Source organism: Rhea pennata, chromosome 4 (assembly GCF_028389875.1).
Source record: "Rhea pennata isolate bPtePen1 chromosome 4, bPtePen1.pri, whole genome shotgun sequence".
In the NCBI taxonomy this organism is placed as follows: Eukaryota; Metazoa; Chordata; class Aves; order Rheiformes; family Rheidae; genus Rhea; species Rhea pennata.
In genome coordinates this window covers 64,874,949-64,889,782 of record NC_084666.1, presented here as the reverse complement: position 1 = coordinate 64,889,782, position 14,834 = coordinate 64,874,949, and the positions used below count along the sequence as shown (strand labels likewise).

The window sequence follows — 14,834 nt, the reverse complement described above, 5'->3', positions numbered from 1 at the left end:
CCTCAAATGAAATAAAATGACCTTAAAAGTTTCAAGTATTCATGTTACATTAGCATTGGAAGTGCAGAATATGATCATGCACACCATTAACTACAAGTAAGTGAAATGTATTTTACACTTATGTCATACTGTGCTTTAGTGACCTAGGATAATCCGGTATTTGTGGTTAAATTACTTAGTCTCGATGGGGGTGAAATACATAGTCAAAAAGAGGGATGGATTTGTTGTTAAGTATTAAATTGGAAAACAGGAGATCTGTTTTCCATTTGATGACAGATTTATTTCATTTGCGGCAGAAATCACTTTCCTTGATTTCTGCTTGTATAAACTGAGGAGTCACAATAAGTATAGCCTGATTCAGCTAGATGGAAGGTTTAATTCATTTAACATTTGTTACATATTTTAAGAAAATGAGGAAATCAATACTAAAAAAGAGATTTTTCAAGAGGAAGCTAATTTAATGCCCTCCTCAAAGGAAAGTTAACATGGCAATAGATTGCCTCAAGGCAATAGCTGTTACTGGTGTGCTTATGTCTAATTTGCAGCTACCTGCAGCAATGAAAATAAAATTAAGATGGGTTCTGTTGTGATTTTATGCGTATCTACCATTTGGTTCTTTTCAGCTCTCTTTTTCTTAGTACTGCTTGTCCAATAAATGCCAGAGAGTATTCCAGAAACATTTTGATTTGTTTTTGCATTTTTTTCAGGAATTGTTAGATCCACAAAGGATGTCTTAGAGACCTGTATTTAGGACTGTAATTGAAGTTTTTCACTGTACTCATCTTGATAATACTGAGACTGCTAGCTTGGGTACAGTCGTACTACCTCTGCTGAGGTAAAAGTAAGTATTGTTGTTCAAGGAGAACAGGGTCCCTAGCACGTAACATCTGCATTTTGTCAGAGAGAACTATAAGTAAGCATCATTTAATTAGAACTTGTTTTTCTGTTTATATGCTTTCTTAATTGATGTAACTTAAAATAACAGCTCTGTGTGTTGTTCACAACATTGATTATTTAGCAGACTTTAAGACTGTGCCGCAATGTTTTCGGAAAAATGCCATACTGAGTGCTATATTCTTGCATGATGCTTTATATAAAATACTGTGCCAAATGCCATTCTGTCATACTTAACCGTCTCAGAAGCAGCAGTGGTCATCACTGTCCTTACCCTTCCTGCCTTCTCTAGAGGCAATTCGCCTAGGATGCAGCAATATAATGCATACCTAGGGCTTCACCCCCAAATCCTAGCAAATTTAGAACTTAACGGACTTCATAGTGGCACAGGCTACACCAAATATATCAAACTTTTCCTTTGCTCTCAATATAGAGTACCTTAGTAAGTTCAGGGTCGTGGTTTTTGTGGAAGGGTCTCAACTTGATTACCGTGAGACTGAAAATCTGAGATAAGGATCATGACTGACAGCTTGGCTTCTTAGGCACAGGGAACAGAAGTCCCTTGTGGTTTGAAATTACAGGACCTTTATGGGGGAATGGAGAAAAGCAAAAGAAGCATGGTGGAATGAAGAGAGTTCACCATGCTTGTGCAAAATAAGCACTATTTATGGCAAAATTTACCTTCTTATTTGCTATTGCTGCATACTTCGTTTTTTAAACTTTTCATACACAAGGGTACAGCATTGCTGTTCTAAATACCCTGCATCTTCCTCCATGTTGCTACTTCACTGTTGTGAATTTGCAGCTAAAAACCTGACTGTCCCACGTCCATATATCTGAGTGAAAATAATGTTGCAATTAATCAAGAGTGGGAAATCAGCTCTGTATTTCAGCAGTGATCAAATCTGAACCAGGTGCTCTGCTGTCTTCCCAAATGCCACGGTGACAGTTGTCTTCAGTGTTTGGTCATCAGCTTATTCTGATACGAATGAGGGGAACCAGGTTCTTGATGCAGTTTTTCTATTCAGCTCCCTCCTTTAAGGGACAGAGCTTGTCTGTTCCGGAGCATAGGTAACAAGCACCCTGCCAAATCACGACCTTGTAGGTTTTAGAATTTTTTTCCTCCGTGTCTGACTAGCAGACTGAAAGCTTAGCACAGGGAAAGCATAGTCCTGAGAAGATGGCAAAAGGAAGGGAAGTAGCCTTGAGAGGGGGCTTTCTGCAGTCGTTGTGGAAAAATCCTAAAACCACTCTAGTGGTGGTGTAATTTTATAGAGCTTGTTGGTACCAATTGATACCTTGTGCAAAAAAAAAAATTGCCTTAAATATTTGTATAAGTGTTTTGAAGGTACAAAATGCTCTGAGCAAAACCGCAGCTCAAAGTGAAAGCCTGGAATCGTATTTCAGGAAGCTGGCATCCGATCGCTGGCTTTGTGTTGCAGCTCAAATCAGAAGATACGTTTTCTGGCTCTAAGCTATAGCCAGAGCCTAGAGCCTTGTAAGAAAAGCTGACGAGATTTGCCCTTGATTTAGGCTCAAATCAGAACCAGTTCTGTAATCTAATCAAAGTTGTTGTCCAGTTTGTCTGGAATTGTTGGGATCTCGGAACTGCTCTGACACTAACGTGGTGGGAGGTGTTATTAAACAGGGTACCTGCAGTTAAGTCCTGAAAGATGCAGTTTGTAAAAAACCAAACAAAAATAATTGCCTTATTTCATTATGTTAATGCAGAATACAGCTGTGGTGATCCCTGCTGGTAAGCGGCACTGGGAGGTTGCTACCTGGTGTGTGGGTAACGTTTAAACCTGTCACTTTTCTGGCCAAGATCTGGGACACTTTGTGCCGCGCGCGCCAACATCTGTGGGCTATTAATAGCCCGCCATTTGAGCCAGAAGAAACCACGCGCACCGTGTAATTCTTCTGCAGAGCGTTACTCGGGCGGAGCGTGTTGGCTGGCGAAGGGCGGCCAGCTCTTGACGCCGTCCAGGCTTGTGCCCGGGCGCCCCTGCCGGCTGCGGGCGGAGCGCGGGAGGGCGGGCGGCGGGCGGAGGGGCTCGCCGCCGCCGCGCGGCTCCTCTCGGCGGGCTGCGGCTTGGCGGCGGGCGGCGCCTCCGCCAGCCCCGCTCTGCCTGCGCCCCTCAGCCGCGCCGCGCCGCCAGCCAGCCCCCGCGGCCATGGAGCTCTGCCTGCGGCTGCTCCTGGCCTCCTGCCTCTGCCTCGGGGCGGCCGCCGACTTTGACAGAAGGTAAGGGACGGCTCGCCGCCGCCGCCGCGCAGAGCGGAGCCCCCCGCCGCCGCCCGCGCCGCGGCACTGGCAGCGCGGCCGAGGCGCTTCGCGCGCGCCCCCCCCGCCCCGGCGCCCAACGGCCGCGCGCGGCCGTTGGGGGCCGTTAACGGCCGCCGCGGGGGAGGTTTGGGGGGGGAGGGCGGCACGGCGCTGCCCGTGCGCATCGCCGGGGGCCCGGCGCGGGTGGCGGATAGAGCTGGCGGGGCCGGCGCGGGTCTTGCGCTCCGCTGCGCAGACAAACTGCCGCGGTCCTTCGCCCTCTGCTAGGCACGGGGAGCGCCGCCGTTCGCGTGGGGGCTGCGCGGGCTCCTCGGCGGTACGCACGCGTCCCTCGCGTGTAAAAAAGTTTTTTGCTGCAATAGGATGGTATTCTATAAAAATTAAAAATGAAGGGCTTCGCGCGTTATGAAAATAAAATTACTTTATCGGTGCCCCGAGGCACTTGGAAACGCGATGAAGGTTGCAGCTCAAGTTTTAACATGAAACAAGATGGAAGTGAATGCCTGGAGAGCGTGCACCTAATGGATGGTGCTGAGCTGTGTCAGGTGTAGTGAACTGCGGAAATGCAAGCTGGAGAATGCTTCAGGTGCACTGTAAGAAAATGAACGGACTTCCAAGCGAAATGATTTAGTGTGCATATAAATCAGCTGACAATCCCTTCTCCAAAAAGTTCTTTTTAGAATTTGTTTGGATAACGTGTTTATTTTACCGTGTTGTTAAAAAAAAACATTTTTGTGGCATTACTTTGTAACGTTTCAGACTGCAGTATCTGTTTCCTTTTGGACAAGGGAAGAGTACAGTTCTTTTGTACTGATACCCTGTCTAACAGTACAGGAAGTTTTTGTTCTGATTTTCCTCCTCTAATGCTTCAGTAAGAAAATTTAGCCATATATCGTGAAATAAATGAGTGCTGAAATCTTGTAATTGTGATTTATTGCACATTATAAATTCTGTGTTTCGGACTTCTGAAAGGACTTAATCCTAACCTGAGAGTGGCAGTAGTGAGCACATAGCAAAGTATGTCAGTTATTTCAGACTTCAAAAAGTCATTCTAATGATCTTTTTCCCTCTTCCCTTGTAGTCGTTTACCTTTTCTTAGCTAAACATTGTAAGAATGACAGAACTATTAAATACTCAGCAGCTATTTTTTACCCCAAAAAGGTATATGTCTCCATGCTGGGGAGGGTTTTTGCTGTTTTTTGTCTTTGGTTTTCTTAATGTAGAATAATTTTAGCTACTTTAAAAGTGGTTCACCAGACTACTTTGAATTGTCTTGTTCAGGTGGCCCAGACAAATAATCTCCTCCACAGGACTGTGTCGGTTTGGAAGTAGAATCGACTGCTGCTGGGGCTGGGCCCGTGCATCCTGGGGGCAATGCCAACGTGAGTATTGTTGCTGCTGAGGCTTCTAGTCACTCATAGAAAAGGCTTGCACACACCTAGTTATATCTTTCTTATATTCACACCCATTCTTATGTTGCAGGGCTTAGGCTTTTGCACGCATGAGTTTGACTTAATAAAAGGAAATTGTCAGGTTAAGATTCTGTCTGTTATTAAAAGAACTATAAATAATTGCATCTGAATAAGGTAAAATTTGATTAGGGCAATGAGAATTTGTTGATTTGTTTTGTTTCCACTTTATTTCATGGTCTGGTGTAATAGCTTGACATAATACTGCAGTATATATGTTACAGGCACTGCAGGATAGGAATATTTATGTCTGAGAAGAAAACCCAGATTGTTGACATTTCATTTTAAAAGTCAATGCAAACAGTTCAATTGGTATTAAGCTCAGACGTTCTTTCAGTAATCCCATACTAAGAGTATAAGTGAGCCTGACAGCATCCTTTTGTTGAGTCACACATCAAGAGAGACTTTTCTGAGATTCTCACATCTTTTTAGAGTTTTTGATATAATTGCAGGATAATCAGATAGGTAGGTCTTCATTAATTAAATCTCATTCTGTGCTGGCAGCTAGCGTTATGTAGAGGTTGCAGTTGTTAGGAGTGTCATACCTCAGCCTCTTAAAATTACAAACTTTGTTCTTGGAAATCATTGCTCATGCGCTTAACAGTACGTACATGAATGATTTCCTGTAAGTTTTTTCCAGGAACGAACCTATGATACTGATTCTCAGCATTTTGATTTAGATGTAAGTGTCTGCAAAATAGATTATTCTTTGCTAAGCCATTTTGAAAGTAAAACGGGTATTGAATACTGTTAGTTGTTTAATCTGCAAAGCAGTGAATGTAGGCAAGAGATAGAGAAAGCACTGGAGATGCAACTGTAGACTCTAAGCAAAGGTTTTGTTCAAATCTGTAAGCAGCAAGACTGGCTCCTTCCTTCCCAAGTTTGTTAAAAGCCCACAGTGTTCAATAAGTATATAAAACGACCAGTGTGTGAGCATGGAAAATACTTCTAGAACATAATATCTCCAGTACTATTTTTCGATTCAGAGTTCTCAGGTTGGTATCTCTTAGCCCGTACCATGAATCATTTTGATTTTAGGGCTGTTGTTCATAACAGAAACAGTCATTTCCCTAAGATGAATGTTTTTAGAGTAGGAAGGAGGATGTGAAGTATGTTGATTGAGGCCATTCCAGGGGTGATAGAATTTATGTCCATTTTTCAGAACACAGTTTTTCTTGAAAATCTTTGAGCGTTTGTATGTTTAAGACTACAAAGACTCTAACTGGCAACGATCACTAATTTGTGCTGTGAAAAACGTTATTTTGTCCCTTTCCTTAGTCAAGTTGTCTTTTGTGTTGTGACCCTAAGTTTCAGTTCACTGATAGCACTTAGACTGAAGTCAATTGCAGTTAAATCTGTCCTTTGATTTCTCACTATTACCAAGTTTGATTGGTGTTTGTGAGGTTTATGGTCTGGAGAGATGAGAATAGCATAAAGTGAATTTAGCAAAAAAAATGTATAACTAGAAGTTGAAAACAATAATAATCAAAAAGTAAACTTTTTTTAGTCTTTGAATTTTGTTAGTGAAGCTATTTGGAATGACTTAGCCATTTTTCTCACATTCCATAAGCATTCTTTTTTTAGACAAAAGCTAGGTAAATTCTCATCTCCTCCTGCTGCATTTAAGTCCCTTTTCCATAGATTTGTTCTCCATTCACTTTTCCAAGAAGTGCAGAGATGGATTTTATGTGATCATCTCTAGTATTTGGGACCAGAGTTTGAAGTGCAATTTGCACTGCATTCTCGGTACATTTTTTTTTTTCCAATTTTCCATACATCAGGAGCTGAGAATTTCTGAGGGTCTGGTTTAGAAGGATCTTGGACATTTGAGTGAAGATCTTTTTAATAATTTAGCAGCTCATCCTATTTTTGAAATTGGAGCCAAAATGTTTTTAGAAAAATAAACCAAGAAAATCTGCTCCAGTTGTGCATGGTGAAAATTCCAGTCATATCATATAGGGAAAGATTACACTTAATGAGAGTGAATCTTTCTAGTGCTGGCAGCCAAACAGCAAATCTGTAGTCAGCTCTCCACCTTGGGAATGTGGCGTTCAGTATGAAGGATTAACCTGGCACAGAAGATGGCATTCCTGGCCTCGAAGAGTCCTTGAGTGTTTTACTGCACAAAGGGATATCACTGAAAATTTTCTGAAAAACCAAGTGCGCAATTGTTTTTCCTGCCCTCTATGGTAAAAGACAAAGTCCTTAGTCCTGTCCCTGCAATGGATCGCATGCATACAGGCCAGGCTTTCCTTACTAAATGAGTGTTTTCTTTGCCATTTCTAGAATAAGTCATAATTATGCAGTGAAAACGATTATAGAGTCAAAATTAAAAATGAGTAGTGAGACCCAGATTACAGGTGAGTCCAAAAAGGAGCTGTAAATATTCAAGCAATAAGACCGTGCTGAGCTCTGTGTTAGCAGACTTGGACTGCTATACTCAAACTATGTAGCTTAAACTGTCCTTGCTATGTCTCTGAGTGTTCCAGCACTTTTGGACTCTCCTGTTTAGTCACGCATAATTTACTGTGAATGTACTGATCACCTCTGAATTTAGTTTGCAGAGAAAAAACATGAGGTGCTGTGAACCAGCAAGTAGCAAGAATGTAGGCTCAGATACATGACAGAGTTGCCCCAGTTTACAGAGTTGCTGCACGTCTTCTGATCTATGATGAGCCATGGACAAGAGATTGCAAACACACTCAGACGCATTTCCTGCTGTCCAGCTGAGCTGTGCTAGCTGCCCTCCAAGCACACGTGAACATGCCTACTGCCCACAGCTATTGAGAAGGAAATATGTTAGCTTACACCAACTGTATGGTTTAAGGTAATGGTTTGACTGTGAAGGAGAATTAGGCAAGTGCTTGCCAGCTCTAACACAGTAGGAATGTTGCTCAGCTGACAAATGGTAACTCATTAAGCCATGGTAACTCAGTTCTCACGGTTGTCTGTCCATAATCTGTTGCAAATGGAAACTAGACTGGATTAGCTAAGCTTGCTTTTGTGAGGTGCACCAGTTGAAAGTACAGAGTGAAGTGCAGAGTCATTAATTTTATGTCACTTTGACTCAGTAACATAGGAGTGTATGTACAGCATAACTGTGCTTTCTGCTGCATAGTAAATTAAGTCAGCATAACTCAACTGTCTTTTTCACTCATATAAATGTGTAGGAAGAAGTTGAAATCAGGCCTCTTCTCTAATTTACACTTTTCCTTTGAAACGTCATCTGTCTCTTGTTAATAAATTACAACAATCTAGACTTGTCTATGTAAGGAGGTGTGAGTAGGTCTGATTTCCAAAGCCTTCAATATCAGCTTTAACGTTTCAGCTGGTAGAAGTATGCTCTCTGCTGTGTCATAGAATTGCCCTTCCAAATGCTCTTCTCAATTCCAGAAAATGCACCAAGGAGGTGTCCCTTCACTGTGGTAATCTCAACAATTTTGAAGCAGCTTGGATTTCTTAGTTCCTAACAGGCTGTGAACACCAAAGTGAGATCCAAGTTTAGTCAGCTAAACTCAGTTTGAGAGTGATAAAAATATAGCCATGTTTTCAAAGGTGCTGAACAAATATGACTGCAAATAAATACACTGGCGTTTGTAAGTCATTGTAAACTAAAAATCCAGCCAATCTTATTTACTGGCCTAATCTTGATTTAGAATGGCTGATAGATTCCATCGCTAATATGACCAAGTAGCCTTTATCAGGTTTTGATCGAGTATGTAAACTAGGTTTATTGGCGTGTAAAAAGGCTAATTTGGAAGCAGCAGAAATTTTATTTAGCAGCAAGTCTTAGTTCATGTGAAGTAACATCATCATCAAAAGAACTGATTCTGCACACTGATGAACTCAAAGGATTCGGATTTTAAGGTTAGATATTGCTAAATTTTCCAATTGAAATTAGTCCAAAAATCCCATATTGTTGACCTTTCTGTGGAATTTACTTGTGTATCAATAACAGCAAGTGGGAGTAATCACCCAAAAGCCTACTTCTATGAAAAAAGGTATTCTAATAAAAGTGCCTGATGAGAGATTTGTAAAAACTAGGCCTATTATTTTGGATTTTTATGCATTATTGCTGTGTACACAGCAAAATCGTAGAGCAAGTATCCATACTCTGCTTTTAATTCTTAAACTTATCTTGCATTGTGAGGCACTGCATCTCTGGTACTGGGAGTGTTTTCCTGACCCAGAACCCATTCTGTGGATTTTTAGGTATACAGATGAGTAAGGCAAAACTCAGTAGGGGCATGCATCATTTCATATATCTCACACAGGGGCACTTTTTCAGGCACTAGCAGGGAAACTTTGTTGTGGAAAGTTAATTCAGCATATTTTTAATGTGTTGTTTAGCAATAATATCTGAGGGAAGAGAATTCTTGGCAGAGGTAGGGCTGGAGCTGAGATTTTTGTGAACTAGATGAGAAATGAAAACTCCAGGGTATAAAACAGTAGTGTCTCTAGTCTAGGATACCAAATGAGAGCACTTCCAGCAGAATCCCATCCCATCCTCTTAAAGAAATGCCTGTGAGAACATTCTCTAAGAATGACCCTAAGCCTTTCTCAACAAAAGGATAATCCGGGCCTTGTCCAAGTGTCTCTGCTAGGGCGGACCATGGTAGGCACATGGTAGGCCAAACCATGTGCAAGTCCATGGAACCATTGCTGACTGACACCAGCTGACAATCTAATGTACAGAAATCACTGTGATGAATGTGTGTGCGTGTACTGGGCTCTGCAAACTGGTTAACCTATCAGAAGACTAAAAGAGAGGATAAGAGATGCATTAATTTCATGCAGAAACTTACATGTTTAGTGATGTTCTTTAATCTTACATATGAAAGTGGAAATTCTTCCTTTACCTTCCAACAGGCTATGCTAAGGCTATTTGAAAAATACTATTTTTTGCTGTGTGTACATATTTACCCATATTCCATCTGGGTTCCTTCAATGTCATTCTTAGAACTAGTGGTCTATCTGCCTTTCTTCTAGCTAGCTTACAAATATCTTTTCACAAACCAAATACACCTGCTTTGTACTTGGCTGCATGTCTAACTCATTTGTATGCTAGTTATTCACAATCAAGCTACACTAAAGGTTAGGCTGCCTTTTGCTTTGAAATTTCAGCTGCAGTTTAAGGGCCAGGAGCTAAACACATTTTATTATAGAAGAGTTGGTAGCAAGAGATACTACTTTAATATAGATTTAAAGGGTTAAGCTACATTTTTTTAAAGGCAATAAAAAACTGCTTGAATTTTCATTCTGGATTACAGTTTGGACAACTCCTTTGCTAGAGGCAGTGACAGCAATAGTTCATTTTGCTGCATTCACATGTACAAAACAGAAGATAGGATCTGTGACTTCTGTAAATTGATGCTCGTCTATCAGATCCTCTGTTGACATGAATCTGCATGACTGTTGAAGTCAGCAGAGATCTGCCTGTTTAAGCACTGTGAGAGTTTGTCCAGTGGGCAGAAAGTTAGATCAACAAGAGATGTTTAACAGGAATAAAATCCCACTGGATTTTATTAAGTAGTGATGTAAACTTGGTTACTTCACTCATCTAAATGTTTAATTCTCCTTAAATGATAAAAGAGTCTTTAAGGTATATCTTGAGAAGGGATTATGAAGATGAGTGTGCATTTTTAGGGCGTCTGTGTGTGGTAACTCAATTTTGTTATTTCTCCATGCTGAGGTTTGAGTGTTTTACCTAAGAGACAAAACCAGAATAGATCAACACAGTAGTTTCCCACCATCTTACAGTAAAATCATGACAAATTATTTTTTAAAAGCCTAGGGTCAGAGCAATCAAGCAGTTATACAATGAAATGCACATTAGTAAAAGTACAAGTCAAGTGATCACTTTACAGCTTATCTTTGTATTCCATCAGTAAAAAATGTTAATTGAAGGCTGTCTGGTTAGGATTTAGATTTAGCCAAACCTAGTAAAATGAATACTGTTTCAGGAGGTTCTTAGATGATCTGCAGGAGAGAGGAGGAGCTTATACAAACTGACATAGCAGATGCAAGCATAACCAAATGCTTTGCTGGAAATTGTGCATGCTGCTGCCTTCTTACAACAGCTGTGAAGAAACTTGCACAGTGTGTGCTGCTGCTGTCCTCATGAGCTGAAAGACTGTGTATCTGTGCTGTGTAATCTATTTGCAGATATGTAAGATGGTGGTGGGGGGAAGGGATGGTTGTGCTCTCATTGATCCTAGAAGGAGATTTTGTATAACCAACAGTAATGTTGATGAGAGTTTACCCATATAAATCATCTCTCATCCGTCAATGGGAGAAGAGGCAGTATGTTGTTTAGGACTTTATTCCTTGTACGTAACAGTGCTTTAAATGGAAATGGCAATTCTGTATAGTCCAAGATGCACAAATCTTTAGCAAAATAAAAACATGATTTTGTCAATAATGAGCTATGAAAATACTGACTTCCTGGAGTCTGGCACATTGGCAGAAGCCTCCTTAAAGTTGGTAATAGTTTCACTAGTAAATTTGTGGTTGCAAGAATACAGCCTACATGAATGCATTGTGTTGACAATGTTAATGAATATTGATATGCAGCATGTCTGGCTGTTAAGAAATGACAAATATCTTTGTGCATTTTCATGTGTTCTTTTAGAAAAGACATTTTATACAGAATTGCAATACCGCTTTAATATTGCCATGCAAGAAAGGAAATGAGGTTTTGCTATTTTTATTCAATTACCTTTTTTCAATTCCGAAGCTTTTACAGTTTTAAAGCAGCTATGAAAATATGACTTTACTATGTTAAAGATACAGTATCCTTCCCACTCCCTCATTGTACCCCTCCTGCACTTCATACATAGATGAATAGTTTTATAGTCCAATTTTTCTCATGAAAATCTTCTGGTAACATGGTTTGACCATGTATATTCATACTTTGAGCTTCTCTCAAAGCCCAGCCTTTGGGGAGCCTCCCTCTGGTGGGCTTTTGGAACAGCCACTAAGGGCCTTACCAGTTGAAATCAATTTTAACTAGAATAAGTTGCAATCAAAGCAAATCCTTAAGTGTTGGTCGCATAATACTTAAAATATGTTTTATAATAAGGATATGTAGCTTAGCAGTCTGTGCCGCTAACATTCATTTTATTGACAAATAAATTGATCTAATACAGCCCAAAACATAGGTCTGTGTTTGCATCTTGTTTTACTTTTGTAGTGTATTTAGTTTCATGTGCTGGTAAGATCTGAAAAGGTCTCTAAACATTAGTTTTACTTTAGATGACATTCAAACATTATAAAAATGACCATTAAATTTATATGCCAGCATCTTTATTAGTTGCAGATATTCAGATACTTAACAATGTATATCATTTTAATTACTCTCAAATTAGCATCCAGATGCTAACCATTTGTTTGCTTTATAGAGATGCAGCATTGAAAATACATATATTTATTTAAATGTAAGGATACTGTCTCTTTAAGAAAAGCTTTTCTGTTCTGTTAATAGAAACATTGAACTTAAACTATGAAACATGAGAATTTTTACAACTATGTACCCCTATGAGACATGACTAAGTAGCTCCTTGATTGATTGAATAAGAATAGCATCATGTCATTATATTTAACTGCTCTTACGTATCAGAATGTTTGTTAAATCTCATAAAGAAATACTGATGTAAGGTATTCCTAATCTAAAATGTGTACCAGATTTTTTTTTTTATTTCAGAAAAGCTCTGAATGTTGAATGTGTGTAAGTCTCCAGGAATGTAACAAGTTGATAAAAATCTGAGCCAAGTCCATCCTCCTTAAAGGAAAAATAATAATAATAAAAAAGCTGGAATTTCTTTTTTTGGATATTTGTTTTGCAGCTTTCTACGTCTTAAGGCAGAGAATAGCCAGCCTAAGGTGCCAGCCTAAAGGTTAGCTGAATATATTTCTTGAAATAATTTTGACAAGATTATGGCTTGGAGTTATAGCCTTTAGTTGTAAGTTTACTTGAAAACTATAATACATGGCAAGATGATGTTTTTAAAGTTATTTGGTTTGGGAAGGATTAAGGGGGAAGAAATTTACAGGGCTGTTCTATTCCATTCACCTATCTAATGAAAGATACGTGCTTACAATCTAAAATACTGCACTTTTCCTGTTTTCTTTATATTTTTTTCCCTCAAGCCCCAAGAAATATTTTCCTTCCTGCAAATCATTTATGCTGCCAGCATCACATTTACAAGCTGGCAGACTTAAAAGGCCTGATTTTGCTTTTGAGATATTGAATTGTGTGTGTTGGGAGATTCGTTTGGGATAGCCGAAGCACTTGTTACCCACAGTTGTCTGCTTTGCACCTCTAGTACGGCTTGTCATTCCAACAAGAAGGGAACTTTAGAGCCCCTGATCTACAGCAGTGTATAATCTGGCATATTAAAGCGTGATGAAGTCAATGCCACTTCATATTAGTATTCAGGGTTATAGTCTGTTGCTTAGGAATTGATATGTCTTATTTAGTTATCCCTGTATTGGGAACACTGGTCTTCAGAAGGAGAGCAAAGCAATCAGCTGTTCAGTTGTGTGTTGAATTCAACTTTGTCACTGTGATGCAGGATTTATTTCACTGAAGCCAGTTGGTATTATATGTTATGAAGAAGACAGTAATAGGGCCCAGTTTCTCTTCTGCCACCACACTTAGTGACACTCATGCTAGCCTGCTTCTACCAGGTGGAATTCAGTAGACACACAGAAAGATGCAGATAACAAACATGCATTTGAGATGATAAAGCTCTATTCTTTAAGTGATTATCATGAACCACTCAAAGTGAAAATATGAAAAGCTTGACAAAATATGAAATATTTCTTGCTTTTCCAGAGAAGAATTCTAATTTTGCATATTTGTTGGATGAATTTGTCACTGGTTGTTAAAAAGAGTGTTTAAGTGCATAAGCATCTGATTACCTTTCACTGACTTCATTAAATCCTATTGATTTCAGTGTTACCTGAGCTTATGTTTAAATTTGTGCGTGCTTTAAAGAGTTGTTCTGTCTTAATAGCAAGGCATTCTTAAACTGCATATACAAATTCAGATCCTGGTTCAGGAACACATTTGGCAGCAGTCGTAGGCAAGCAAAAAATTCACTGCAATGAAAGGTCCCCCTGGTTACCATTTATCATGTTAATGTGCTATTACCACATTCATATGTGCAAATTTAGTAACTGATTTACCCAGGCAAATGTGGTAGTTGTGCATGAAAAATTAGGAGCTGCTTACTTAATGGTACTGTATATTTTAGATAGAAGCTTATGCATGCACTTTGGCAACGTTTGTTATCGTGAGTGCTACCGATAAGAGCAAATTATTTCTGAAAAGACTGTCACTAGATACTACCATTTTATCTGATGATATTATCGGTCCTTAGCTACAGAAGTTGGTCAAGGACATTTGTCTTTCAGAAATAAAGTAAGGAATGTTGGCATATCAGATTATCTGAAAATTAATCCCTTGTTGCCCTAATTGGGTTTCCTGATGTCTACAGATATGTTGTGACTTCTGGTATACTTATTTGGGAAGCAAAGTTATTTTTTCACAAGTAATTCTGTAATATGAGTTATGGGTATGGCATGCCTTTACCACCTACAGATTGCTGTGTGGTAGGTTCAACTTTATGCATTGTCTTGCATTTGGATGAGGTTGAGCAAAGAAGAAATATTTATCTTTGAAAGATATGCAGGGATTTGTTTTGCAAGTTAACTAATATCTTGAAGACTTTCTAGATAAAAAAAATTATGAATAAGGCAAATTTTTATTATTTTACTGAGTGTGTTGTTGTGACATATTGTTACTTACATTTGTAGAATTGCCAAATATATATAGAAATAGGCAGGTATTTCAAAGCCAAATTGTCTTTGCAGAGAAAAGGTATAGAACTTGAGGCTATGGTTTGTTAGGCTGCAGGAGAAGGGGAGCCTGAGGTGACGGAGACAGCATAAAAGACGGCTTGCTTTACCAATGAGCAAGTCTAGGTCATAAAGTTGGCACTGCAGTATAAAAAGATCCAATAAAGGTTTGTGAAGCTGAATAATATGTGATAATCTCTGTGCCGATGCATAATTTAGTTCCTGCATTTGGGCAGATCGAATTTTAAAGAGTTGTGATTTAGGGACAGAATAAATGAGTGGCTCTATGTTACTTAGGAAGAGGGGATGGAAGCAAAGCCATT

General features: G+C 39.4%; 1 protein-coding gene across 5 annotated transcripts in view; it reads left to right on the top strand.

The window, feature by feature from the left end:
* The first annotated feature begins 2,948 nt into the window (after positions 1-2,948).
* The window catches only part of NPNT (nephronectin), a 52,111-nt gene continuing 40,225 nt past the window's right edge, over positions 2,949-14,834 (top strand). For 3 of the 5 annotated variants that reach the window (XM_062574144.1, XM_062574141.1, XM_062574145.1), the window contains exons 1-3: positions 2,949-3,139; positions 4,463-4,563; positions 12,495-12,545. In XM_062574144.1, the coding sequence (XP_062430128.1) occupies positions 3,069-3,139; positions 4,463-4,563; positions 12,495-12,545 (223 nt within the window). In that variant the 5' untranslated portion in view covers positions 2,949-3,068. The remainder of the gene's footprint in view (positions 3,140-4,462; positions 4,564-12,494; positions 12,546-14,834) is intronic. The other 2 variants (XM_062574142.1, XM_062574146.1) reach the window with 1 other exon arrangement.